Below are 27,044 nucleotides of genomic sequence, written 5' to 3'. Positions count from 1 at the left end.
CCAAAGAAAGACAACAGTGCCAGTGGCAGCATAGAAAAACATTCAGTGCTACGAACCACAATGGAATTAGGAAGGAGATTATCGGGCTTTTGTAACTACCGTGACTACTTCTGTAAATACTGGCACGAGGACCCCCCCTAAGTTCAACAACGTGCATGACGTTAAACAACACACGCAAGGACCGCTAGGTAGTCTAACAATATGCCCAATGTAAAATACACAAACTCAGCACTGAACTAAAGCTAGCATTAACATTTATCATCCACTGATGCCTTCACACCACAACAACAAAAAGTAAGATATTTTTTATTGTTTAAATATGTACTGTACTGTAAATGTAAAAAACATAAATAGAAATTAAAATAGGAATTTTGTTTTTGGAGTTTAGGAACGGATTAATTGCATTTACATTATTTCCTATGGGAAAAAGTGTTTTGGAGGTTGAACAATTTGGACTTTGAACACTTTACAGGAACGAATTATGTTCAAACAATTTTTGGTAATATTTATTTATGTGCAGGCTGCCAAGTCCTATCCATTCAACCTTTTAACTCAGTTATAGGCCTGCAGGAAGTAGTTTGCAAAAAAGGCACAACTGGAGTTGATATTGAGGGAATTTGTAGTAATCCTTCCGCTCAATATGTAACGCTTGTAAAAATAGCAGTTTATAGGATTGCTTTACGTCAAAAGCCTGAAAGTGTTTTTCATACAAATATTTACTGTAATAATGACTTTACTACAACTGATTGAATGACTTTACAGCATGGCTCAGTGGTGGAGCATTTGTCTCCTGAATCCCAATGCAACTGTTATGAGATCTATCCTTTGCCTTGGCGACCATGTTGAAATTGAAGTGTCCCTGAGAAAGACACTGAACCCTTCTTTTTTTTTTTTTTTTCTAGAGCTCAGTATTGTTCATTCGATTTGACATCATCATTGCTCTCCTTTTTTAAAAAAAACAAACAAACAAATAAATTAAAAAAATTTAATAAATGTTTTTTTTTTTTTTTAATATATATACATATATATATACATATACACACATATATATATATATATATATATATATATTATTTTTTTGTATGTGGGTGAGTATGTGTATGTGCGTGTGTGTGTGTGCGTGCATGCGTGCGAGCGTGTGTGTATTCATCAGTTCACCCAAAGCCCATTAAAAAAAATCCCATACTAATAATATAATATAATAATAAATTGCCAAATGCAGAAACATCAATGTAAGTTATCACGATGTAGTGGCTCTCGCTAACAGACAGAATTAAGTAACTGGAATTAGGTTAAAAAATTCTATATACGTAGACCATGTTTCTATAAATTTTGATATTTGGTTTTTATTTGAGGCAGATATTTTTTCCATTAAAATGTGATTTATGAGGAGGTTAGACCATTGGTCGATATTCAGAGTTTGTTTATTTTTCCAGTTAACAAGAATTGTTTTTTTAGCGATAGTAAGGGCTACAAGTGTAGATTGAAATTGTTTATGTGGTAAGTCAGTTATTGTTAGGTCACCTAGCAAACACAAGTTTGGAGATAAAGGTATCCTACAGTCCAAAATAGCGGAAAGTTTTTCTAAGACTTTAGTCCAGAAATACATAACCGGAGTACATAACCATAAAGCATGAACATAAGTGTCTGTAGTGTTTTGTAAGCATTGGAGACAAATGTCGGAGTCTGAGAGTCCCATTTTCTTCATCATATATTGAGTAATGTATGTTCTGTGAATAATTTTATATTGGATAAGTTGTAAATTTGTGTGTTTTGTCATTTTAAATGCGTTTTCACAAACTTGAATCCAAAAGTCAGGTTCCGGTGCTATAGACAAGTCTGTCTCCCATTTCGAGATGGGTAAAGACATTTTATCAGTATATGAAAGTAACTTATATATTTTTGAAAGTTTTTTCGTTGTTGTCGGAGAAAGCTTGTTAATATCTTTAGCTAAAACAGGCGGTTGGAGCGTACCCCGAAGTGTTGGAATTTTTTTCTTTATCATATTTTTAACTTGAAGATAATGTAAAAAATTTCCGTTTTTTATATTGTATTTTTGGAGCAAGGATGTATATGATATAAACATATTATCTGAGAAGAGATGGTGGAGATGTGTAATTCCTTTCTGCTCCCACACAGCTAAATGAAACGCTTGGTTGTTAAGTTGAAAGTCGGGGTTATGCCATAGGGGAGAGAGCCCACAGGGCTCCACTTGGGCTTTTGTCATTTCTAGTGCCTTCCACCAGGCAGTCACGGTGGCGGAAATCATTGGGTTTTTAAAACAATTATGACGCTTAATCGATGTTGTAATAAAGAGTAAATCTCGAAGTCTGAGGTTATTACAATCCTTCTGTTCTAGTTCCAACCAACAGTTAGTGTCTCTGTTGGGTTGTGCCCATAGAACGACATATTGTAGCTGGTTAGCTATATAGTAGTACATAAAATTTGGTGCCTCTAGACCACCTTTGGATTTGCTTTCCTGAAGAGTAGATAGACTAATCTTTGTTTTTTTTTTATTCCACTAAAATTTTGTTACGGCTGAGTCCAACAACTGGAACCATTTAGCCAAGACACTGAACCCTAATCTGCTCCCTGTATGGTGGCAGCCGACCACTGCTGTGTGAATGTGTGAGTGTGTGAATGCGAGGTGCAGTGTAAAGCGCTTTGAGCACCATATGGAGTAGAAAGTGTTTTACAAGATAAGTCCATTTACCATTTACTACTACATAGCATACCATTAGCACAAGTTTGTGACTTTATGGTACGTTCATCTTACAAATTCGGAGGTCAGCGCCAGAAGTTCATCATAAACCAAAACACCGTGTTCATTAATTGAGGTGGTTAATTTCAAGAGGGCCTTGGTGGAGGTATGTGCACTAATCGGATTAGTCAATTGTAATATATGTAACATATAAACAACGCTGTTACCATGGTGATAGTACTCCCATGGAGCAATTTCATCTTGCTTTATCTTTATTCCCGCATATCCGCAAAAAGATGACAGCATCCAAGCGAAACATTCCAGAGATTCTGTTAAGGGTGTACAGTACTAGCCAGTGTGTATCTTGAGCGTAGTGTTCAGGTGTAGCGGAGTTCCGTATGTGTTGGCCTGTTAAGACACGACCCTCAGCAAGATTGCCACTGGAATGAGGAACAACCCGTGCCTTCTTTCGACGACTCAGGTCTCAGATATAGTTTAGCTTCCCTGTGGGGGGAATGGCCTGTGTGTGTTTCTTGGTGGGACGAGAAGGAAACTTAGGCCATGCTTGTCAACAGAGTAAGCCGGTGGATCCTCCAACATGCAGCACAATCGCTTCCATGATGCTGGTTGACTTCCAAGTTATTTCAAAGCCATTTTTTCCCCAAAGAAATAATGTAAGGTGAAATGATCCGCTGTCACCATCATTAAATCTTCCTTACTGAAAAGGTCAAATAATATCTGACTTTGTGGAGCTTGCTTGAGTCTTGTGTTTTACTACCATGCGCCCAAAGGCTCACACACATAAACAACATTTTTCGCAATATACAGTAGTGTCATCCACCTGTCTCGAACACATACAGGAGCTCAAATTTGGTAGGAATCTTAACAAAATATGCCGGAAAGTTTGTTTTTGAAGGATCCCTGGAAATAATAATTGTTTAGTCTGTGATAGCAGATTTCCTTTGTCTTTTTGGGAATGGGTTCTTGAGACTTTTTGTGACATGTCATAATAAACATGTCTACCAAATTTCATGTTGCCAAGTGAAATTGGCTTCAGGGGCTGACCTAAAAAAAATCTAGGGGCTTTGAAAAGGTTTATTTTAAGGATGCACGATAATGGTATTTTCAACCGATACGATAAACCAATCATTTAGAACGTGCCGATGTCGATAACCGATAAGTAAGCCGATAATTGTTTGCAAAATTAACTTTAAAACAAATATACTTTCGAGTCCTACTATAAGTACAAATACATCGAAACATTTGTAACGTACAAAACAGTCATGTTTTAAAAATTCAACAAAAAATAGTGAGGGTATCATTTTGGGGAGACACATCTTGAGCCACAACCACAACAGATGGACCAACGCGGCAAGTCTATTATTATGGGTGGATTTCTTTATTATCTGGTTTATCTGTATGACGTCAAATTGGTCGATAATTATCGGCCACCGATATTAACGTGCATCCCTAGTTTATTTTTGACCAAAACAACTCTAAAATGGTCACTTGGGCAGACTTTCTGTTGAGGCTTTTTTATGGCATACCAAATTTCATGTGCACAAGTGACTGTGGCTTCCAGGGCTACTTCGAAATGAAAATTTTCAGCAGAATGACTAAAAAATGTCTGCTTCTTCCTGTGTCTCCAACAGGCTTTTGGCAATGCAAAGACTGTAGCAAACAACAATTCCAGTCGCTTCGGGAAGTTCATCCAACTCAACTACTTGGAGAGCGGCGTCATCCGAGGGTAAGAGTTTAATACTAGGTGGTAATCGGTAACCTGTTAACGCTCTTTTGTCTTTAGGGCAGTTATCAAGAAGTACCTGCTTGAAAAGTCCCGACTGGTTCACAGAGATAAGAGGGAGAGGTAAATGTGAAATACACCTTTTCAGGTGCCATCATCATAAAATCTTTTCACCAACACAAACGCATTTATGACTGTTGGATTTACATGCAGAAACTACCACGTCTTCTATTACCTGCTGGCGGGAGCGTCCAAAGAGGAGCGGGAGGAGTTTTGTTTGTTAGCCCCTCAGGATTATCTCTACCTCAAGCAGGTACCTTTGCTCTTTGTCGGGTGAAGTATGTTCTGAGCATTGAATATTGTACTAACTAGAGACTTGAATAATCACTTTTATAGTACAATTTAAGGCTTTAAGTGACTGCGAGAAACTGACCTGATTTCTATTCATGTGTCTTTTGAAAAGCCTTCAAAGAGCTTTCTTATCTAGAAGTATCAGACAACCTTGGAAAGGGAACATAATGTTTTGAGCAGACAGCTAAGGAGTCATTTTTACTGAAGCTGAAATTCAAATTGAGATATTAAAACCCTCCTGTTATATTGTGGGTCAAAATTCTCACTTTCAAGTTTAACACTAAAAAAGATATTTAAAATATATTATTAGGAAATGTTGCATAATCTTACTGCTTTACAGAGAATTTGTTTTCCATAATCCAGTTAATCCAAGGAATTGTTTATGTTCCCTGGTAAATGCTGTTGTTTTGGTTGGCAACAGAGTTGAAATGGATTCCGTGGTTTCATGTCTGTGTGGAAACTATAGCATTTGCATTGAAGGAACTGTAGTTAAAAAAAATAAAAAATTATAAAAGAAGCCTTTCCCAACCATATGGTTTGGAATGCGGCAGGTCATATTCACCAAAGTATCCCGAGAGACCATAGAAACGAGCATAACAGGAAATTAAAGTGTCAATTAAGTTGATTTCAATGTCAATGTAACTATTTCTTTTCCATCAATTGACAGTGCAAAAAATGCACTAACCACATTTTCTTATAATTTAGTTACTGGTTTGTTCTCTATTTTGTGTCAGAAAATAGGGAAAAATGTTGATGATGGTTTTCCAGCCTAAAAGTGAATGTTTGCAAATGTCTTGTTTTCATTCAATGAAGTCAGTCAGTCTGCTTTCATGGAGTACGATGGTAATCTGAAAATATTTACTGAAATGCCGAGGATTTGGGCAATTTCAAGTTAAACTATTGCCCTAATTGATTATCAACTAGTTATCGATTAATTCGATCGATTAATTGTTGCACCTCTTAATACTATACGAGATCTCCAGGGTGACACCTCCGCTATCTCACTTAGACCTAACAGGAGCCGCCTCGTGATGATAAACATACAATTGCTTAGTCATCTGGAACAAGGCGTGCAAAAAGACTTGGCTAATGACCAACATGCCGCATCACCAAATCCAACGATATGGTTGCTCTTGTTCACACACTTCTGAGCCCATTCGTTCTCTGTTGTAAAACAAAATCAAGTAAGCAGCACCTACCAAAGCACAGAAACAGATTAATTTTAGGACAGAGATTTCTGTGCAGTGGAGTAAACACGATTGACCTTACGCGAAGACGGCATCTTTAACGACGATTGACACACCCGTAGACTCTGACGTTCATTCATTCCACAATGTTGTGTGAATTGTCATTATATCTGTCCTACTTGTTCCTCAGGAAGACCTCCCCTTGGACGACAAGGAAAAGCTAGTGCAGGAGTACAAGAGGCTCCATCAAGCCATGGAGATGGTCGGCTTTCTGCCCTCCACTAAGAAACAGTATGTACGCTTTTCAAGGTTAACATATTTTTGCAAGTACAGTAAACTTTTGATATTTACGGCTTACGGGGGAGCCGTGCCGCTTATTGCACAAAAAACACAAGTTAGTGACGCCCCCTGAAATTGTTTTAAAGGACCTCAGCAATTAAGCAAACATTGGCACTTATTTTATAAAAGGGCCGTATCAAGATTAATTAATAATAGCGTGCCGCAGAATACATAACACCACACTGAATTACTATTCATGACGCTAATGACGGCCGTCAAACTCGGCTGTTCAGTCACGCTCGACGCATGTGAACAACAGTGGCAAAGCTATTTTAGCATTTTTTTCCTCATCGTTCATTATTGTCGTCCGGCAGTCGGGGTAGTGCCAAATGCCGGGAAAAAAAGACGAAATTCGCTTACCTCTTCGGAACGGCGGTGGCCAGCAAGGGATCAGGATTGCCATCTGGCCCCAAACATAATGTTTACTACATATGAAGGTGAAAGGCTTCACCTCGTTGGCATTAAACTGGTCTTTTGGACGTCCGCACAAGTTCAACCTCTGTTCACATTTATCCCTCTGAGTTTTTGGCTTTGAGGAATGAATACAAAAAATTCAATGCATTCTTCATATATGGACGGTCGTTGTTTCTGCAAGTTCCATAGCAGCCATGTTTACTTTGCATGTTTTTTTCTGAGACAAACGAGAACAAAAACAAGCGGTTACGAGCATGAGTGTACGTCTGATGACCCCCTTTTGGTTGACGCTGCTGCCTTCCGGTCTAAAAATAGCACTTGTGCGGCACCCTATTAACTGATTTCTACAAAACAAATTGATGAAATTGAAAATGCAAGCTAGCTTCATGCTAACACAACACAAAACGCCAATGTCGGGCTAACTAAAAGCATCGGGGTTGCGGCGTTATAACCCATTAAACTTGGGATACTTATCATTATGTCATTACTTAATGTTTTAACAAATTCCAATATTATAGTGCTATTTTTTTATTATAAAATGTTACAATAATTTTTTTTTTTGGGGGGGGGGGGGCATTTCCATTCATTTCAATTGGAAAGGGAGATTTGAGATGTGTTTAAGTAATGAGCATGTCATGGAACAAAATAAACGTGTATCTCAAGGCACTAGTATACTTAAAATTAAAAGGCTTCCAGAATATTTGATTTGGGGGAAAAAATGCACTGTGTGCGTTTATCTGCACATGTGGTGAAGACTCTCCGTAACTCCCACTAACCCAGGCTATACTTGCCTCCTCCCTGACATAGAAAGATGTTAGTCTCTCGGTCGAGACCATGTCAACACACTTTCTTGATACTGCTCTATCACAAACACAGACGCACACACGACATTGGACAGTGTAAAATCATCTTTAATAGCGCACAGGGAACTCATTTACACACTTAAATTCATCTGAGAGACTGTACTTTCCTTGGTAGTTGCTGCTGTTTTGGTTCGCAATCGAGTTTATATGGCCTCAGTGGGTAACTTTTAGAACAGTTGTGCAGTTGTACAAGTGCAGCTACTCATTCGATTAAATGGTAAATGGACTGCATATATATAGCACTAAAACCACACCATATCGTACCCAAAGCGCTTTACAATTAAGCCTCACAGTCACCCATTCACACACACACTCATATTGACTGCAGGTCCACTGGGAGCAAATCGAGGTTGAGTGTCTTGCTCAAGGACACTTCGACCGGGGGTGAGGATCGAACCCACAACCTTACGGAACCTTACGCCCCATAGATTAGAGACTGCCAATTTAAGGGTCTTAGCGGAAGAACGACGTCGATAAAGTGAGGGAGTGACTAATTTCACCTCATCCAGTTTCTGCCGTCAAAAAAAAGTGTCGACGACAAGTCCGTGCTCGCCAAGCCCCAATCGGAGAAAAATGTGGCGTGTTTGTAAGAGAGTGCCTGACAGTGTCAGTTTCGATGGTGAATTAATGATGCAAACTGACTGGCACACAATGTCAGCGGTATTTGTAAATTTGATACACGTTCATTAAAACAATGTTGTGTGTGTGTTTCTGTGCAGCATATTTTCCATACTCTCAGCCATCTTGCTTTTGGGCAACGTGACCTTCACTCTGTCGGAGAACAATGAAGTTTTGGAGGTGTGGCCAACTGACATTTTGTCCACCTTGTCAGACCTACTCAAGGTATGTTTTTCAACAAGGCTGTGTTTGGTATTAATGTGCATCACTTCTGCCAATCAAAGCTGATTTTATTCTTTTCAGGTCAAAAAAGAGCTGCTGGTGAAGACTTTAACCAAGAAGAGGGCCTTAAAGGGCAATGACACAGTGTTTTCACAATTCACACTACAGGAGGTACAGAATGACTCGTTGTTCATCTGCATTGTGCATTGTAATTTGCAACTGGAGTTAAATTTGTATTTTGTTTCAAGGCCCTGGCAGCACGGGACTCCATGGCAAAGTCTTTGTATGCCTCTCTGTTTGACTGGATCGTCCTTCACATCAACCATGCTATGCACAATAAGCGGGACCTGGAGGAGTCCATTTCTGTAAGCCAACATCTGGGAATTTGGATCATTTTTAAACAATGGCTCTAAACAGTTACTCTATTAGTAGTTGTTGATTAATCGATTAATTTTGACACCTCTAATGTTATGTTACGCCATGGTATCTTATTTTGTTACTGTATCAAACATTGTGATGTTATCTTATCCTATGGTATGCTACAGTATCTAATCTACAGTATGTTCTGTGTGTTACATTGTGCTTCGTTATGTTTCTTAATGTTGCATTATGTTTGTTTTTCAGTGTTTGTCCATCGGGGTTCTGGATCTGTTTGGCCTGGAAAACTTGCACACAAACAGTTTTGAGCAGCTGTTCATTAACTACAGCAACGAGAAACTTCAATGTTACATCAACCGGCAAATCTTCACGCTTCAGCAAGTAGGAAAAAATCTTGATATGAATTTGATATGTATGGTTCTTTGTGCCACTTGGATAACGTGTTCTGCTTTTGCTATGTGAATACTGATTGTAACAAAATTTCCAGGAAGATTATGAGGCCGAGGGCATCAGCTGGCAAACCTTTGAGTACAGTGACAACAGCAAGTGTATTCATCTTATCAGTCAAGGTCTCTTCAACCTGTTGGATGAGGAGAGCAAGTGAGATCATACTTAATCAGATTTCATTTGTCTCGCGAAATATGTGATAGAATTCAGCAAAACCGATTAAATGTCTGTTTTTGTGTTTTTGTTAGCCTCCCTCAAGCGACAGATGAAGCGCTGTTTGACAAGTTAACGCTGCAGCTCAAGGACGATTCACTCTTTGCAGCCTCCATTGATCGCGAGTCATCATTTGTTATTCAGCACTTTGCTGGCAATGTTACATATTGCATCAAGGTGAGACCGTTTTTTCTCACTGATTTCAGTCTTTAACGGCTTTACTTGCTTTTAGATAAGGCAGCTCTCAGAATAACAGGATAATCTAGGGTGGCCAAGTAAATGATTCATGTTGTTTCCTAACTGGTGATTCTACTGTCTTATTATTGTTATGGATGTTGTATATGAATTTAAACACACACTCCCCAAAAATTTGTGTGGAAACAATGCAGCCCAGTTCATGAATATAGTACTGCAGTATTTACGACACCCTTAAAATTCAACTCTCTTTTGAGTTACTTTCATCACAGCCTATTTCGACAGCTAATGATATCACTTGTCCTTCTGTAACTTTAAGAGAAAACAGCATCATTGCACTGGTACAATTTAATTGTCATTTGTTGTGTTCTTGCAGGGCTTCTTGGAGAGAAACACGGAGCATGTGAAGCCTGAAGTCGTATCTCTTCTCCGTGGCAGCGAACGGGCGTTCCTGCATCACCTGGTGGCGTCCAGTCCCGAGGCGTTATTCCGTTGGGGTGTGCTCCGAGCCACCTTCCGCATCTTGGCTGTATTCAAGAGCTTGGGACTCAAGCACAGGGAGAAGAGTGGGTAGTTTTAGCGGATAAATGTTGAAAAGCGCGGCCCGCATGTTTTATGCGTGTTTTGTGTTTTTCAACCCAGTGGCCGCCCGACATGCCTCTCGAAAATCCCTCAGGGACATGAAACAGAGCAGCAGCCACATGGACAGACTTTCCAGGTATTTCAATGTCTCCATTAATCCCCCCCACACACACATTTTTTGTGGTGTTGAACTGTACTATTCTTTTTGTGGTCCTTGTGAAGAAGAGATGTAGTTGTAGCTTTTTCACACTAAACAAGTATGTCTGCTCCTCACTCTTAAGTATACGGTATAAGCATTGTTTGTTGATTTCTGTAGCAACAGCTATACGCTGGACTTCTCCTTTGATCGCTCTGACGAACATCCTCTTGACGTCTTTGAGGACATCTTTACCAACTTTGAAAAGAGGAAGTGAGTAAAAAAACATGTCACTTCGATTCAGTGATGCTGCTAAACCCCTTTGAACTCTGTTGCTAACCTAAATGGCAGCACTTGCGTTGATTAAGTCAACACCACTATATGCGCTTTTCACAATATATTTTCTGCAGGAAAACAAGAGCCGGTCGACAGAAGCAACTTATTCCAAAGGTAAAGTGGTCATCTGATGCTCCTTATTCCTTTAATGTGAACTGGAATGTTCTTTAACATTTTTTTCCCCCTCGCATCAGAATCTCATGAATTTGCGCTCACTCCAGCACGTTGTGAGTCTTGTGGCGCACAATCGCACGCGTAAATCCGCCTTACGGCCTGCAACGGTGACTGTTTGCGCTCAGTTTCAGGTCCGTCTGTTCAGTTTTTAGCTACTACCTAGTCAATAAATCAAATATAGAGATGTATTGATGACACTCCTTGCTCTACTCACAGGCATCACTCACAAAGCTGTTGGACACTATCGGAAAAGCCCAACCTCTCTTCATTTTCTGCTTGCGTTCCAACGTGGAAAAGGTACACCAATTGCAATGTTAGCTCTATTATGTAATGTTGCTCTCCACATAATTATTCAGGTAATATCATATAAATAGTAATTCAGGTCAGAGCACCAGGCAATGCGAGTGAATCTTCATCTTGCGGGTTTTCACATGCTGAAGAACTATACAGTGGTCCCTCGCTACTTCGCGGTTCACTATTTGTATTTGCGTCCAAAATTCATACATTATGGGGTTTATCGTGAGTTGAACCTTGCTATTTCGCCGTTTTTTTTCAGAGATAATTTTTCATTCATAGCTACTCACGGCTTTAATTAACTTTTTGTTTGTTTTTACAGAAAGAATTTCACTTTGATGAAGAGCTTGTGCGTCAGCAAATCCGCTACACCGGCCTCCTGCACATGGTTCAAGTGCTCAAGTCTGGCTATAACGCAAAATATACTTTTAAGGTGCTCCATTATTATTATTATTATTATTATTATATCTGGTTTGCAGTACATTAGAGAACTAATGACTGTTTTTCAATCACAGGAATTTGTTGAAAAATTCCGGATGTTGCTTCCTAAAGAGGCGACCGAGTCTCCCGAACACATCACTAAGCTATTCTCCAGCATGGGCTTGGATCAGACCACCTACCAAATAGGAAAAACCAAGGTAGGTTAAGGTATAATTAAGGGGCAAAACATCATTTGCACTCACTATTTTTCACTACTTTTGTAATATAGGTGTTCCTTAAAGAAAAGGAGAGGCAGCTGATACAGGACACCCTTAACAAGGAAGTGATGCGTCGCATCGTTGTCCTGCAGCGCTGGTTCCGTACATGTCTGATTAGGATTCACTTCCTGCAGAAGAGAGATGCCTCGCTCATTATACAGGTAGCTTTCACACACTACACTCTAAAAAGAGAATTGTTGAACCAATTTAAGTCCGAACAGAGAATTGTTGACCAACTTAATTGAATTGCTTCAAGTGGTAACACACAATTGAATAAAGTTAATCCAAAATTAATATATTAAAGGTGTATTGTGCAGTTTGAAAAGGTAATATTAAAGCTTTTTCTAAATTATGCATGCTCCACCAATGCCTAGATGGGTACGAAGAGCCCTGACTGTTTTACTCTGACTACACCCATCAGCTTTTATCTTCCTTTTATAGTAGACTGTGCGGACCCGCACACTCCACAGATTCTTTGGGGAGGGGGCAGAGTTTTTCGTACCTAATTTGAAGTCATGTCTTCGTTTGATAACTGTGGCTGTCGCTTTAAGATCGTGCACGTACTCGCACGCGCACCATGACAAGCCTGACACAGATGCTCGCGAGTAAAAATGTGACAAACTGCACAAAGATTCTTTACGTTTAATGATCTCAAGTGATTAAACTTAATGACCTCATCATTAATTAAACTTAATATATTAACTTGGATTAATTTAATTCAATCGTGTGTTACCACTTGAAGCAATTTAATTAAGTTGGTCAACACTTCTTTTTATAGACTTAAGTTGGTTCAACAATTCTCTTTTTAGAGTGTACACAGTATTACTTCAACTAAACAAACAAGTTACTTCCCTGTTTAGCATCCTGATCAGTTATTCTAAATCTACCTTGTAATGACATGAGAGAAGACTAAAGGTGCCCAAGCATATTGTTTCATTGTATCATTCCAGAGGAATTGGCGCGAGTTTCACGAGAACCGAAGTAAGGCCGCCTCAGTCATCCAGACAGCGTGGCGGACTTCACTCAAGAGGTCTGAGAAAGAGCACATAACAAGCAGTCAAGAGAATTCATCAGAAGGTCGACCCGCCCGAGCCAGGTAGGCTTTTTTTCTTCTGTGCTATCCATACAAAAAAGGAATGAATAAGAGTAGTTCACCAGAACGTTGGTCCACTGCACAGCTTGTCAAGAAAAGGACTACGTCGGCAACACAACGTGCAGGTGAGCCCTGACAGAAGCGAGCAGGCTGACACTGTCAACGGTCAGTCCGCTGCGAGCAGGGACAGGCGAGGTGGTCGCGGTTCTCCGCCACCCCTCAACCGGCCACTGTCCCTGCCTTTGGACGCCAGAGTGAGCAACGACGAGACGCCCGGAAATGCTGACTCCCCGAAGAGCAGCTCCCTCCAGCGCTACAAAGACACAGGCGACTTTAAGGACAAGGCCGAGAGGTGGCGGGAGAGAATAAGCGACGAGTCGAGTCCGGAGGTGAACAGGCGGCAAGACAAACGCGAAGATGACTTCCGGTAAGTATAGACGAGACGAGTACATATGCGCCTCCCTGAAGTCACCATAAGGATGGATGTTTAGACTGGTATAGCTTCACCTCACCTGTATTCACTAGAAGGACTGATGACCCACAGGGATATTTTAGGAATATTTGTTTTACTCAAATGTACAGATGGAATGTTGTTAGGTATGAATGGATGGATGCAGTTCACCTGAAGTCTCATGTTTTCATTCCAATCATGTACTCACCTGCCACAGGCTCAAGGGGAAGTCCATGTCCGCTGATGAACTGTCCAAGATCAGCTCATCTGGCTCCGATAGCTCACCGTCTGCTAGCGAGGTAATGTAATAAACGTTTTAGAAACATTTGCATTTTTAGTTGTACTTAACACCCAAATGGAGGATCCTCGTGTATTAAACCACACAAGCTCTTAAGGACACGTGCTTCAAAAATCTCCCTGGCCCCCTGTCAGGTCAGGGTGCGCTTGCGCAAAAATCCCAGGCGCAAGCGGCGCTTAGCCTACGCCCGCAGTGGCTTGATGGTTAACTTTGCCGGCTCCAAGGAGAGCGAGTACTGGAGCTTTCCGCTCCCCCCCTTCAGTCCCCGCGCGCCCACCCTGAAGACTTCGGCCAGTAGCGTGGACGTCCGTGCCTTCAAATCTCAGGTCAAGGTACAGAGCAGAGGAGGCTGCTGCGCATTGCACGGCTTGCATGTGCATGTTCCCCAAAAAGAGATGGCTGCAATGTTGCGGGACTTGTCAATGAGCATAAGAATGCGCTGATGCTCTTTGAAAGAAAAGGGAACACTTCTTTCTATTTCTATAGCTTGTTTCTGATTCATTGACACAGACCACACAATTCTGACTTGCGCATTTAAGTTCTCTTTAGCAAGTAATCAATACACAAACCTAAAAAGTCCACACAGGAGGGCCTATGCAGAGATTCGATTCTTTCTGAGGCAGACATGCAAACCGCTAAGACCGCGTTGCCCTACAATTCCGAATTTTTAAAAATGTATATTTTTAGGAGTTTTTAAAACGTTTTTTTTTTTCCCCAAGTCATCCTGTTGTGTCAATTCTCAACTAATTGTAATGAGTAATATACTGTACTTAAAAAAATAAAACATCCAGTTAGGTTTATATGGTTTGTACCAAGACATGAATCAAAATGTGGGGGTCCCCCCGCCCCCATTTATTTATAATTTTAATTAGTGATTTTATTTTTTGCTTAACATTGTAAAATATGTGAGCAATTCAACTCATTTGAATGGGCCCAATGCTTGTTCACCATTTAAAAAAAAAAAAAAAAAGTTGATAAAAAAAAAAAAAAGTTAAAAAAAATCTCAACAACTGTTGCCAGGTTGTTGCTTACCATAAAAAAATGAAAAAACGGCATGAAAGTTGTAAGTTATGATTTATTTTTCTAACTTGTTTTCATTTATGTTCATTATGCACACACTTGAGTGAGAATAATCCAGGCTGGTAGAGTATATAAAATTAATAAATAAAAGCTCATTTTTTGTTTGTGCGTGCATGAGGAGGCCGAGAAAGTGCTGGTGGCCATAGCACATGGTGCAGTTTTGCATGAAATGTGTTTAATGGTGAAGGTGCCAAGCAAATGGTGTGGTGGTGGGAGAACTGCAGAAGATGGGCTGGGGTTACTAAAGATGAGAGGGAGGAAAGTCTTCTGTTTTACCCCCCCCCCTTTTTTTATGTTTTAATTATTTTATTTTATTAACACCATTGACACACTTGCCTACATCGTAGATGCTCACAGAGCCGGACGGATCCAGGTACAGCCTTCCTGCCAGGAGCTCCAATGAGGATTCAAGACTACAGCGGTCCAACCAATCACAACTCACCACCCCTGAGAAGTACACCGCCACTCTCTGCATGATGCAAACAGTTGTTTGTATCACTTTAAACATGTAACTGAATGAACATTGTTTTTGCTGCAGAATTTGGTTTCTTAGTAGATTCCTGCGCAAGCGGGCACCTAAGTCACCCGCCAACATTGAAACTCACTCGCAAGATAAATCTGGTAAGTGTGTTTGTACCTTAAAATTTAGTAGAGCTGCCTCAAGCAAGGCAATCAGATACATTATCAGTAGACCAGCTTGAAATTTTGATATAGTGATGTATCTTAATGATTGATATAGCAACATTAAATATAGAAAATATTTTTCTATTATTATTCAGTATATTCACCACCATCGAATATCAATATTGTGACATATTATCAACATTATATTTTGTGGTGCAGTATTGACACACCAGCATCAAATATCATCAGAGTGTAATGTAAGATCAATGCAGTAGTATTAAATATCCATACCGTGATATATCGTAATGACACAGTATCAATACACCAGAACTAAATGTTAATATTGTGATCCAACATGATTCACCAGCATTAAATATCTAAATTGGGATTTACGATATTTTATAGCACTTTGTTGATATGTTTATATACTCCAACATAACAGATGGCATGATAATATATATCACAGTATTAATGTTTAATGCCGGTGTATTGATATGGTGCCTTTACAATATATAATCGTATGAAAATACTTGGATCTTGGTGTATAGAGTGAGATGATAAAGATTCAATATTCTGTTACATTACAGGCAACATAAATGTGCTTTTTCCCCATAGTGACCTTGCCCAGCTACAAACCTCACCCCTACAAGATGCCTGCGCAGAACTCTGGGCGGGTTCCTCGCAACCCAACCATCAAAATCAGCCGGGCCACGCGGGCTCTGCGGTGGAACATCTCACTGGATCGTGAGATCCAAGACCCCAAAGAGCTGCGCAACCTGGACGAGTTTCTCGGCAACCAAGTGAGGAAAAACAAAAAACACCTTTACAACTTTTAAACAGCTACAGTATGTTTAGGCCATTTATCTGATACAGTATTATGTTGTTGTTTTTTTCACACTTCACTCAAATAGACACCATCTCTCAAATACTGGGTGCGCTGTACACTTGAACTTGCGCTGTACTTGAAGTAAATCACATCACCACAAAAAATAAAGAACTTGTTAACCCCTCTTCCTAAGTTTTTTTTAACGCAGTATCATAATTTAATTTAAAAAATAAATAAATAATGTATGTATTTACTATATGTATATTATTCATTGAACTTTCTTTCAGGGATTATAAGTAGAATAAGCACAAAAAAAATCAAATGCAGTCACCGAACAATACTCAAATATATATATACATATATATATATATATATATATTAAAAATTAAAATATTTTTTTAAAGCCAAAAAACCAGTAAAGTAAAACAGCACAGTGATAAACAAAAATACAAAATCACTAGAAAAAAATCAAATATGAAATGAAAAATACTCAAAATAATATTACAAAATTACAACTACAAAATAAAATATAGTATATTGCAAAAAATGTAATGAACAAAATATTAGATAAATAATATGCAAAAATAAAAAGTTTTAAAATATTGGCCAAAATATTAGACAAAAAAATCATCACACCAAAAAATAAATAAAGAAAAACCATAAATGAATAACACACAAATATTACAAATGAAACAAAAATAGTGGGCGAGCTTTCCTATATTAGAAAATAAAATAAATGTAGTAATCAGTCAAACTTATTATCTTTGGAAATTATTTTCTTTTTTTTTGTTTCCAATCAGATCTTGTAATTTAATCCTTTAGAAATTGCACGTTTAGTGTACTGTATGTTACTTTTGCAAACTTTCTATGTTTTACCTTTTATTCCCAGGTGAATGACTTGCGAACACGAATCAAAGAGCTGTCACCAACAGAGAGCATTTTCCTTACGGCCACCATGCAGTTCAGAGAGACCATTAAAGGCATGTTCTCTCTCCAGGTCAGTGCATTATGTGCCTAAAGGCTACCTGTTCTGTATATATGGAGACTCTGGACTTTTTCCTCATATATTGTGCTGTATGCACGCCACAGAAGCCTCAGATCGGCTACAAAGATCTGATGAAAGGCTACCAAAACAAAGTCAGCTCTCTTGCCGGCTACAAGAATAAAAACGAGGTATCGCTGGTGGTCAACTTGTTCCAATCAATGCTGGACGGCTTTATCAGGGGAGAGATTAAGAGGATGGACTCTGAGCCAATCAAGGTCACTTTTGCTGTCATATTATGAATTTAAATTGAGTTGAGTTGCAAATATGATAAGTAAACTTTGTGACTTTCTTCAGGCTACCAAGACAACAAAGAAGAGAAGGAAAAAAGACAAATGTGTAAGTTGACTGTGTAAATGCTTAGATTTTGCTGCAGTAGTTAAAAAAAATATATAATATATATATATATATATATATATATGCATTCATAAATTCAAAAATATTTTTGCTTTTGTTCTGACAGCCTGATGGTCCGCTGGATCACCGCTTCAGCACCTACCAAGTAAACATCATGCAGTCATGTGACCTGTGTGGCTCCTACATTTGGGGAATGGAGAAAGCCTACATGTGCAGCGGTATGTTTACACGAGATGGAAAACAAATAGCCATGTACTTCATTGGTTACACAATGCATAATGGAAGATAAAATGCTATGACATTTTCTACCATGAATCTAATGAGTAAAATGATGACCGTTCTCATTGTCATTACCATATTGCTAAAAGAGATATGTTAAGGCTTTGCTATAGGTGGGGAATATGTCAAACCATTAGGTGCACTTGCACAAGCTAATAAAATATCGCAACCATATGTGAAAATACACAAATATTAAATCTTTTTTTTTTTAAACACTGAACCAATAAAAATAAAAAAATTTGTAGAAAAAAACTCAAATGAGAGCAAAAATACATACATTGAAAATAATAGCAAATATTGGGCAAAACAAAAGTATACAAAAAATGTTAAACAATTGAAAAGTGGACTCTATCGGTCCGTTGTGGTGAAGAAGGAGCTGAGCCGAAAGGCAAAGCTCTCAATTTACCGGTCGATCTACGTTCCTACCCCCCTCACCTATGGTCACGAGTTGTGGGTCATGACCGAAAGAACAAAATCCCGGATACAAGCGGCCGAAATGAGTTTCCTCTGCAGCGTGTCCGGTTTTGTGGAATTTTCAGTAGTCTCTGTATATTTGAAGCTTCAAAAATACACACGAGAAATCTATAAGAAGAAATTATCTATGAGAGAGTGTGCAGTAAGAATCATGTGAAGATTCTTTATGCTGCCTGGTTAGGGTTTTTTGGGAGGAGAAAGGGAGGTCAGCTAGACCAGAAAGCAAGCAGTCTGTTCCGAGCAGGCTTATCAGTCAAGATTACTTAGATATTGCTTTTTGTACAAAAAATGAAAAGCCCATTGTTAAAGAAAATACAGGTGTCCACAATATAGTATAAACTTGTTATGTTAATACATGCTGAATAATAATTTTCCATAACAGATAGGGTGAGAAGCTCGGTCATCCAAGAGGGGCTCAGATGCTCCGCCACGTTGAAAGGAGCCAGTTGAGGTGGCTCGGGTATCTGGTTCGGATGCCTCCTGGGAGAGGTGTTCCGGGCATGTCCCAATGGCAGGAGGCTCCGGGGACGACCCAGGACATGTTGGAGAGACTATGTCTCTCAGCTGGCCTGGGAGCGCCTTGGGAGCCCGCCGGAGGAGCTGATTGAAGTGACTGTCATGTGGTCGACTGACTCTTGTGTTTTCCTTGTAGCGTGCAAGGTAATATGTCACAAGAAATGCCTGAGCAAAATCATCACTGACTGCTCAACACGTTGCGCCCGCCAGGTAAGAGACAGAGGCCAAAAATGCACAGACAAACCAATCAGATACGCACAACTGATATTATATTTGTTGTGGCAGGACGACAGCGTGCCCGGCGGCCTTCACTTTGGGGTGCACGTTTGCGTCCTGACCAGCAAGGCCAACCCCGTGCCCAAGGTGGTGGAGCTGCTGCTCATGTACGTGGAGGTGAACGGCCTCTACACTGAGGGCATCTACCGCAAATCGGGCTCCACGTGCCGCGCCCGGGAACTCCATCAAATCATGGAGATGGGTAAAGATGTGAATGATCTACACACATTTACATATAGCTTGATGCTCCTGAGTCACTGTCGCATTAGGAAATAATACATTCATTTTAGACGAGCATAAAATATCAGAAAACACATCAGAATTATAATACAGAAATGCCAATAAAATATTAGCTGTCATGCAAGTAAAAAAAAAATGTAGTGAAAAATAAAACAATCCATCCATCATCCAAACCACTTGAAGCAGGGGTGGCCAAGTTCGGTCCTCGAGAGCCCCTATCCAGCCTGTTTTCCATGTCTCCCTCCTTCAGCACTGCTGAATCTAATGATCAGCTCATCAGCACGCTTTGCAGAAGCCTTTTAATGATCCTGATGATGAATCAGGTGTGTTAATGGAGAGAAACATGGAAAACAGGCTCTCGAGGACCGAACTTGGCCACCCCTGACTTAAAGGGTGGCAGTCCTTTAAAGATACCAGATATGTAAATGAGAGCAATACTGTCACCTAGTGGTGTTTTACCATTGTTTGTGAAATTAAAAAGATACTCTATCTGTTTTTTAAAAAAAATTGTGTGTGTATAAGTTGATTTAATTTAGTGTGTTTCAGCCATGCAAGTTCCTGTGTAAACAAGTTATTTTTTTCTGTTCTACGGTTATCGTCACACATTTTTTTAGTGCCGGGTTTACTTTTTTGTCATTCTGATTGAAATCATCCCAACCGAAGATCTCTGGTCAACTGTTAACATTTGCGTGATCCATTCTGATCTGCCATTTACGTGCGCCACTACATTAATCAAAACAGCCGTTTTATAGCCATGTGACATGTGAAGAACAATGTAAACATTTATTAAGATAGACAATTTGTCTATTTAGCACAGTAGTTGTGATTGTTTTAACACTTTTATTAGTACAACAGCTTGATTAAAAACAAGTTACAAGTAGCTTAAAACAAGTTCTCGCTGCCATTTTTCAAGTGCACACATTTCCATCAAAGACTGAGCATGTGCAAACCGGACGCAGCCTGGCTATTCCATTTGAAAGGTTTACTTGTTGTTTGTTTGAAGTGGCAAAAAATAATTTTAGATCACCCCTGTGAATTCAATTGAAATTTTATTCGGATTCTGCGTTTTTATTCCAATTGACGTTTTTACCGGTCTATGCAGTATTTTCATTCCATGTGGTCATTTGGATTAATTCTAATCAGAATATAAAACTCGGGCGACTGTTAGCTTTGCTAATCTTTAGTGACATCACGAAAAAGTAAAAAATACTTGTGGAGATTGTACCTTTGGTGCTCCTTCAGCTAAAGTCTCAAATTTACTGACTTGCACTTTTTTATTTTTTTTATCATGTTAGACCCCGAGGCTGCCAATCTGGAGAACTACCCCATCCACACCATCACAGGCCTGGTGAAACGTTGGCTCCGAGAGCTGCCTGACCCGCTCATGACCTTTTCTCTCTATAGTGACTTCCTGCATGCTGTGGGTGAGTTCATATGAATGTACAATGATGCCTTGAGATAAGGGTTGAATTCATTCCATGACCACACTTAGGCAAAAATAGTTCTACATATTATCATTTATATAACAACACACAGTAATGACATAATTAAATGCATTTTAAAACAATCGAACAATTTTTGTCACGTTGCACCAATGAATGGCCATTTGCTCCTGCTCTTTTTGGTGTGCCTGCCTTGACCACCTGGGGGCAGTGTAAGACAGACAGACTGATACACTGCTCATTTTAGACATCTCTACTCCTTCAGCTCATCAGTGTGGCACTAATATTAATTATTCTTTACATAAAGAATTTATGACCGTCAGTACTGTTGTATTGATTTTCTAAATGTACTTATGCACTGTTTAATCCATTATTTAAAGGATTACAGCATCACAACATAAATGCCAATTAGCGTTAACCTTAAACTAGGCGACTGAAAGGCTAGGCTATGTGCTTCTTTTAAGTATACACTTGAGCCTCTCTTTTTGAAGAATTGTTCATTATTTGCAAAAGTGCTACTGATTGTGAAGTCAGTTGAGTTGAGTTTGCAACCACCATACATCACTCGTATCTGAAGTCTGTGCACGCACATCAAAGCCAAAAATCGACCTAGCAATAGCTCGTATCTCGAAAAACTCGTAAATTGAGTCACTCTCATCTCAAGGCACCATTGTATTTTGTTTTGCTAGTAGAGTGGCTTTGTCAGCTGCCTCTTGTCATCTTGCCAGCAAGTGTGGTAAGAGTGAGCTGTATCACATCAGCAAGTACAGTATGCATAACAGTGGGTTGGATCTTTCCGGAAAGTGTGCGCATTCCAAGCAGTTTTGGTCTGTCTCTTCTTCAGAACCTATAATGTGGAGAAGAAGAAAAAAAGATTTGAACTGGTGGAGGTAGCACTTTGTTCATCTGCTCATAGTCACAAACATGCATGTAAGAGAAAATAGAAAAGAGGCAGAAGGTGTTTAAATTTGCTGCTATGGCTCTATTGTGGAAATTTTGTGAAATCTGTGTGAAAGCGTATTCCGAGCATACACTTGATGTTCTGGAAATTCATCGACCCTCTCGGTTGTTTGTTTGCAGAGTTTCCAGAGAGGGCTGAGAGAATACGGGCAGTGTACCAAAAGGTGGATGAACTTCCCCTTGCCAATTACAACACATTGGAGCGGCTCATCTTCCACCTTGTCCGGTAAAAATACGTTTTATACAGCTGTTACGAGTATCATTGTAAGACTTTTTGAGGCAATAAGGCCTAATTTACTAATAAACAAGTAGCAACATTTGTATTCTGCACTCAAGTTGAATGTATATGTGAACCGGACCTGGCTCCTTTTCTTCACACGACTGTGAGTATGTGTGTCCGCAGCGGCCTTAATTAAAATAACCCATGCCCATTTTTATTTTCCCAAAAAGGATGTCTGTTATACACACCTCAGCCAATGCACAGGGGATTAAAAAAAATTACAAATTTGAAAAAGATGGCTTGCTGAACACAAAACCTGACAACATACGCATTATTAGTGAATGAGGCCCATTTTGAGTGTGCCTGTGTTTTTGATTCCAGGGTGGCCAACGAGGAAGATTACAACAAGATGACACCAAGCTCCCTCGCCATCGTCTTCGCCCCGTGCATCCTGCGCTCCCCCAACTCCGATGACCCCTTCCTCGGCATGAAGGACGTGGCCAAGACCACCACGTGAGTCACGCTCTGCACTACATACAGAATACACTGAATACACACAGAATACATGTGCTTGGGTTGCGCATTGACGTGCCTGTTTGCGTGTGCGTGTTCAGGTGCGTGGAGATCCTCATTTCTGAGCAATTCAGGCGCTACAAGGAGAAGCTGCAAAACATCCAGGAGCTGGAGTATGCTGAGGCCTTGGCTGTCAATCAACTCAAGCTGAAGAGACAAAACACGGTAAGATTGGGGGGGGGATTCATTCTTTGCTGTTTTCATATTCAGTGTTGAGCAAGTTATTTTCAAAATGTAACATATTTCATGTTACTTGCATTTGAAAGTAATACGTGTCTTTACAATATTACCGTCTGTGTAGAGTAATGAGTTACTCAAGTTTAAGTTCCTTTTTTTAAACTTTTTTTTTTACATCGGGGATTAATTTATTTAATCAAGATTTGGAGATTTTAAAAAGAAAATGAAAAATTTGCAATCATAGCTGGTAAAGTTAACTTGTAATGAGGACTTTTAACTATATAGCGCGTGGTATAATGTTAAATATTTTTACTCTATGGTGTGAGATCACTCACTTTGATTCATATTTGTATCAAGATGTTTGTTTTTTTTGCAAATATAAATATTGGAACTGATATTTGGTCCGGTAAATAAATAATCCCAGACTGTACACCATACATAAAATTATCAACATACTCAATTAATTTACATACAAGGGAAAGATGAGTTTATATTTCCAATGTGTGTTCCTCTTATCAATAACATGTATTTTTTTATGCATAGTAAACATGTATGTAGAGAAATTGGCTAAAAAATAATAGTAAACATGGTGTCACGTTACGTCGTGTTTTGGGTGTCCGTCACTTGATGTCGTGCTTTGTGCGCGTGCGATTGGAGTTCTTTTGGCATGGCGTCATCAGCCACTGGAGATCTTCCCAAGAATGCATTTTGCTCGCCATCAGCCCATCGGTGATCGTCATTTTCCATACTGCAAGTGATGGCACATTCATTCAAATCATATCTAAAAACACAATAACGCTTACATTTTCATAGTTCTAAACGCAGTTTATAATTTTTTTGTTTTACTTTGTTTGTGCTTGTATTTTCAATGTTTTATTTTGTGACACTGTAAGTGGGTGTGAGAAACAATGATTTCTCAGCCTGTACAGAGCTGACTATCGTGTTAATGGAATACGATGCTGTTCTCAAAGGAGATAGCCCAGCGTATCACTCTGAGGTGTTTTCAATAATCGGCGATTATATTTTATTGTGGTCACAAAACTGTAACGCGTTACGGAAGTCAGCAACTGTAATAATATTACCAAAATGTATTTCAGTAACTCGTTATATTACTTTGTTACTGACTAAACGTAATATATTACTGCAACGCTTTACTTTTGAAACGCGTTACCCCCAACACTGTTCATATTAAACTGAGCAAACGACAACTGTACTCGGTGATGCACAGACCTGCGCCAAGGCCAGTTCTACACTTTCATAGATGGGGATTTGCAAAATTTAGGGCCACATAGAGCCTATGCTCAAAATAAAAAATAAAATACACAAATACTATAGCAAAAATATGACAAAGAAACATCCATCCATTTTGCAAAATAATATTCAAATATTAGGTAAAAAATACATTATCCAAAAGAACAATCCAATCTAAAAATGTGACAAAAATGGAAGGATTTAGGGACAAGAATACAACACAGAAATCCACAAATATTAGACAAAAATGCACATTAAAAGTAGACCAACAATATTAGAGGGGAAAAAATACAAAAAAATGTGAGAAAAAGGTTAGAAAAAAACAAATATTGTGAGTGACATGTCAAAACATTAGATATGCCTTCGCAATCTAATGACAGCCAAAGCAATAATGTGTAAAATATTACAGATAAATACAGGGGGGGGTGCAAAAGTAGGTATACAGTTGATAAAAAGAGAGAGATGACACATACAATATTACTTAGAAAAACAGAAACAAATATGCCACTTAATTTCATGGATGTGATATTCCTCTATGCTTACTTTGGCACGCCCTAGTATATAAAAATACTAGAAAATTAGACAAACTTAATACACAAATATTTGACCCGAGATATACACAATATTAAAAAGAAATACTCACGATTCTGCACACGCAAAAACAACAAATCATCAGCAACGCCGAACCGTTTTATATCTGGTATACATCTCTCATAATAGATTTAATACACGTCTTCGATACGATTCAAAGGTGCAACAATTTTACAATGTAATGCTTTGATTCGGTTCAATCGGCAGCAATTGACTCATGAGGCTTGTAATCTCTTAGAAATGATGGCTTTTCTCTTGTCTCTCTGCAGATTGTGGAAAAACCATCTGAGCTGGAAATTCCCGACCAGACTGATTCGGATGAGAGGACTCTCATTGAAAGAATCAAGTCCATCAAGCAGGAAAAGTAAGAGCCGTTGGCATCGTGTGCATCGTTTACTCCTTTTTTTGGGTATTTACAGTAAAGCCTGTGTGTAACACCTCGCTAGGTTGGACCTGGCCTGCAGGTTGCCCGATCTGGAGCAGGAGAACTCGGACAATGAGATCCTGGACTCATCGTCGTCCATGAGCACGGAGAGTCTGGATGACCGCCTTGGCAGTCTAGACTCGGAAGGTCAGTAAGGAGGTAGGGTGGTCTAACCTTCCTCTCGGCACTAAATGGCATACAAATCTTTGACCGGAAACTGGAAACTTTTCTGAAAATATGACTTTTTTTTCTCAAATATATTTATTTTGGGCCAAATGTACCACATTTTTCCTCAAATACTACACTTTCTTCAAATTGATTAAATTTTTTTCTGGAAATTGACTATTCCCTGAAATTAAGCTATTTTATATATATATAAAATGTGACACCACCGCCCCTCTCCCCCCAAAAAACAAACAGTATGAATCTGAAAGATTCTTTAGGATGTTACGTATCATTGCAGTATACTGACGTTTATTCGCTCCACAATGTTGTATGCGTCTACTTTGACATGAACTGTGAAGTAACATTGTAACGTATTGTGACTGCAGCAAAGGCAAGCACGCAGCCGGCAGTCGACAGGGCGAGCAAAGTCAGTCGCGTCGCGGAGGACATCGTCAAACCCGGGTGCTTCTCTGCATCCGACTCACCCACCGTGGATGACAAAAAAGTGTTCAGCGGGAGCTTTGACAACCTGGAAATTCCTTACATTGATGAAAAGGAGGGGGAGAAGGAGGAAGACACGCCAGCCAGTTAACATCACCCTTGTTGTGGTGTGCACTTTTGTCTTCTCGACTTTTTCCAACTGCCAATGCTGCTACAATTGTGCACACTTAAAGACATTGATAAATACAGCATATGTCACTACAATATTTCACTAGAGTGGCGAACCTGTGGGGCCATATGCAGCATCACGTTCTGTGCATTTGGTGCAATCAGCCATTCCATTCTGAAAAGACATAAAACCTCAGAGGAACATTTGACCCACTCAATAATAAACATTTGCAATGTATTTTTTTTTTCATCAAATTAGCATAGCCTTCAGAAAACATTTTCACCCATTAAGTGACCCACTGGGTTGTCATTTTACTGTACACCGTTTTATCAAGTGTACTAAGTATGGATCACTTCCGAGATATGGTCTATATGAACAAAAAAAATATTACTGTACAAAAATTACAATTCTAGTGTTGTACATAGTATTTCCAGATGCTGTTTTGTTGTATTGCATTGACTGATCCAGTTCCCCTATTGCCATTTCAACTGCTATATTAACTCTTATGTTTAAATTTGGCAAGTCAACTACTTTTGACCAGGACCTTAAAATAAACTGACCCTTTTTTTTCTCATTTGCCTCTTACTGGAATAGAAGAAAATGTAACCCAACACATAATTGACTTCCAAATAAAGTAAATAAATCAATAAGTGATTAAAATGAATCCTCTCTAAATCCTGTAAAAATTGCAGGGGTTAAGAAAGGCTGCTATAAATTCCAAAGTTTGCACAGGGGAAAAATAAGACCAATGTAAATCCATTAAAATTGCCAAGTTTAAAGACAGCTGTAAACATAAAAAGTTGTATGTGTAAAAATGCGTACTGTAAATCTCAAAATGTTTCACAATGTTACCTTAAATGCCAGAACAGTTGCAATTATTAAAATGAGAGTATTAAAAGTGTCAAACGTTGCACGGGACAGCAAATATAAATCCTACATAAATTGTGCCGGTTGAACTAAGAGTATCCGTAGATTCCATAAAAGTTGTAGAAGTTTAAGGCTGCTGTAAATCTTATGAAAATGACACAGGTTGAGTATTACACTAACTCCTATAAACATTGTGAAGATTAAGATAAGGCTACAAGAAAACTTTTAAAAGTTGCTCCTCCCAATAAGACTACCGTCCGTAATTATAAGTCCTGTAAGGTTTCAGGTGTAAAAATAAAATAGACTATAAACTTTA

At 39.1% G+C, this 27,044-nt stretch overlaps 1 protein-coding gene across 3 annotated transcripts in view; it reads left to right on the top strand.

Annotated features, from left to right (window-relative positions):
- LOC144044132 (myosin IXb) overlaps nucleotides 1-26,525 on the top strand; it is a 34,147-nt gene extending 7,622 nt beyond the window's left edge. Inside the window, exons 4-42 of one of the 3 annotated variants that reach the window (XM_077558356.1) lie at nucleotides 4,354-4,448; nucleotides 4,506-4,568; nucleotides 4,659-4,758; nucleotides 6,174-6,274; nucleotides 8,319-8,442; nucleotides 8,521-8,610; nucleotides 8,688-8,804; nucleotides 9,064-9,198; nucleotides 9,305-9,417; nucleotides 9,513-9,654; nucleotides 10,049-10,238; nucleotides 10,315-10,390; nucleotides 10,571-10,663; nucleotides 10,801-10,840; nucleotides 10,921-11,031; nucleotides 11,117-11,197; nucleotides 11,517-11,627; nucleotides 11,710-11,832; nucleotides 11,904-12,053; nucleotides 12,843-12,988; nucleotides 13,071-13,412; nucleotides 13,654-13,735; nucleotides 13,869-14,066; nucleotides 15,162-15,268; nucleotides 15,353-15,435; nucleotides 16,054-16,238; nucleotides 17,154-17,261; nucleotides 17,354-17,524; nucleotides 17,604-17,645; nucleotides 17,770-17,881; nucleotides 19,069-19,142; nucleotides 19,218-19,410; nucleotides 20,744-20,872; nucleotides 21,971-22,076; nucleotides 22,452-22,583; nucleotides 22,685-22,808; nucleotides 24,932-25,026; nucleotides 25,109-25,233; nucleotides 25,638-26,525. In XM_077558356.1, the coding sequence (XP_077414482.1) occupies nucleotides 4,354-4,448; nucleotides 4,506-4,568; nucleotides 4,659-4,758; nucleotides 6,174-6,274; nucleotides 8,319-8,442; nucleotides 8,521-8,610; nucleotides 8,688-8,804; nucleotides 9,064-9,198; nucleotides 9,305-9,417; nucleotides 9,513-9,654; nucleotides 10,049-10,238; nucleotides 10,315-10,390; nucleotides 10,571-10,663; nucleotides 10,801-10,840; nucleotides 10,921-11,031; nucleotides 11,117-11,197; nucleotides 11,517-11,627; nucleotides 11,710-11,832; nucleotides 11,904-12,053; nucleotides 12,843-12,988; nucleotides 13,071-13,412; nucleotides 13,654-13,735; nucleotides 13,869-14,066; nucleotides 15,162-15,268; nucleotides 15,353-15,435; nucleotides 16,054-16,238; nucleotides 17,154-17,261; nucleotides 17,354-17,524; nucleotides 17,604-17,645; nucleotides 17,770-17,881; nucleotides 19,069-19,142; nucleotides 19,218-19,410; nucleotides 20,744-20,872; nucleotides 21,971-22,076; nucleotides 22,452-22,583; nucleotides 22,685-22,808; nucleotides 24,932-25,026; nucleotides 25,109-25,233; nucleotides 25,638-25,843 (4,815 nt within the window). In that variant the 3' untranslated portion in view covers nucleotides 25,844-26,525. Of the gene's footprint in view, nucleotides 1-4,353; nucleotides 4,449-4,505; nucleotides 4,569-4,658; nucleotides 4,759-6,173; nucleotides 6,275-8,318; nucleotides 8,443-8,520; nucleotides 8,611-8,687; nucleotides 8,805-9,063; nucleotides 9,199-9,304; nucleotides 9,418-9,512; nucleotides 9,655-10,048; nucleotides 10,239-10,314; nucleotides 10,391-10,570; nucleotides 10,664-10,800; nucleotides 10,841-10,920; nucleotides 11,032-11,116; nucleotides 11,198-11,516; nucleotides 11,628-11,709; nucleotides 11,833-11,903; nucleotides 12,054-12,842; nucleotides 12,989-13,070; nucleotides 13,413-13,653; nucleotides 13,736-13,868; nucleotides 14,067-15,161; nucleotides 15,269-15,352; nucleotides 15,436-16,053; nucleotides 16,239-17,153; nucleotides 17,262-17,353; nucleotides 17,525-17,603; nucleotides 17,646-17,769; nucleotides 17,882-19,068; nucleotides 19,143-19,217; nucleotides 19,411-20,743; nucleotides 20,873-21,970; nucleotides 22,077-22,451; nucleotides 22,584-22,684; nucleotides 22,809-24,931; nucleotides 25,027-25,108; nucleotides 25,246-25,637 lie in introns of all 3 variants that reach the window. The other 2 variants (XM_077558359.1, XM_077558358.1) reach the window with 2 other exon arrangements.
- The last annotated feature ends 519 nt before the right edge of the window (nucleotides 26,526-27,044 follow it).

The sequence above is a fragment of the Vanacampus margaritifer genome, chromosome 2 (assembly GCF_051991255.1).
Source record: "Vanacampus margaritifer isolate UIUO_Vmar chromosome 2, RoL_Vmar_1.0, whole genome shotgun sequence".
Taxonomy (NCBI): Eukaryota; Metazoa; Chordata; class Actinopteri; order Syngnathiformes; family Syngnathidae; genus Vanacampus; species Vanacampus margaritifer.
This window is presented reverse-complemented; position numbering and strand designations above follow the sequence as displayed.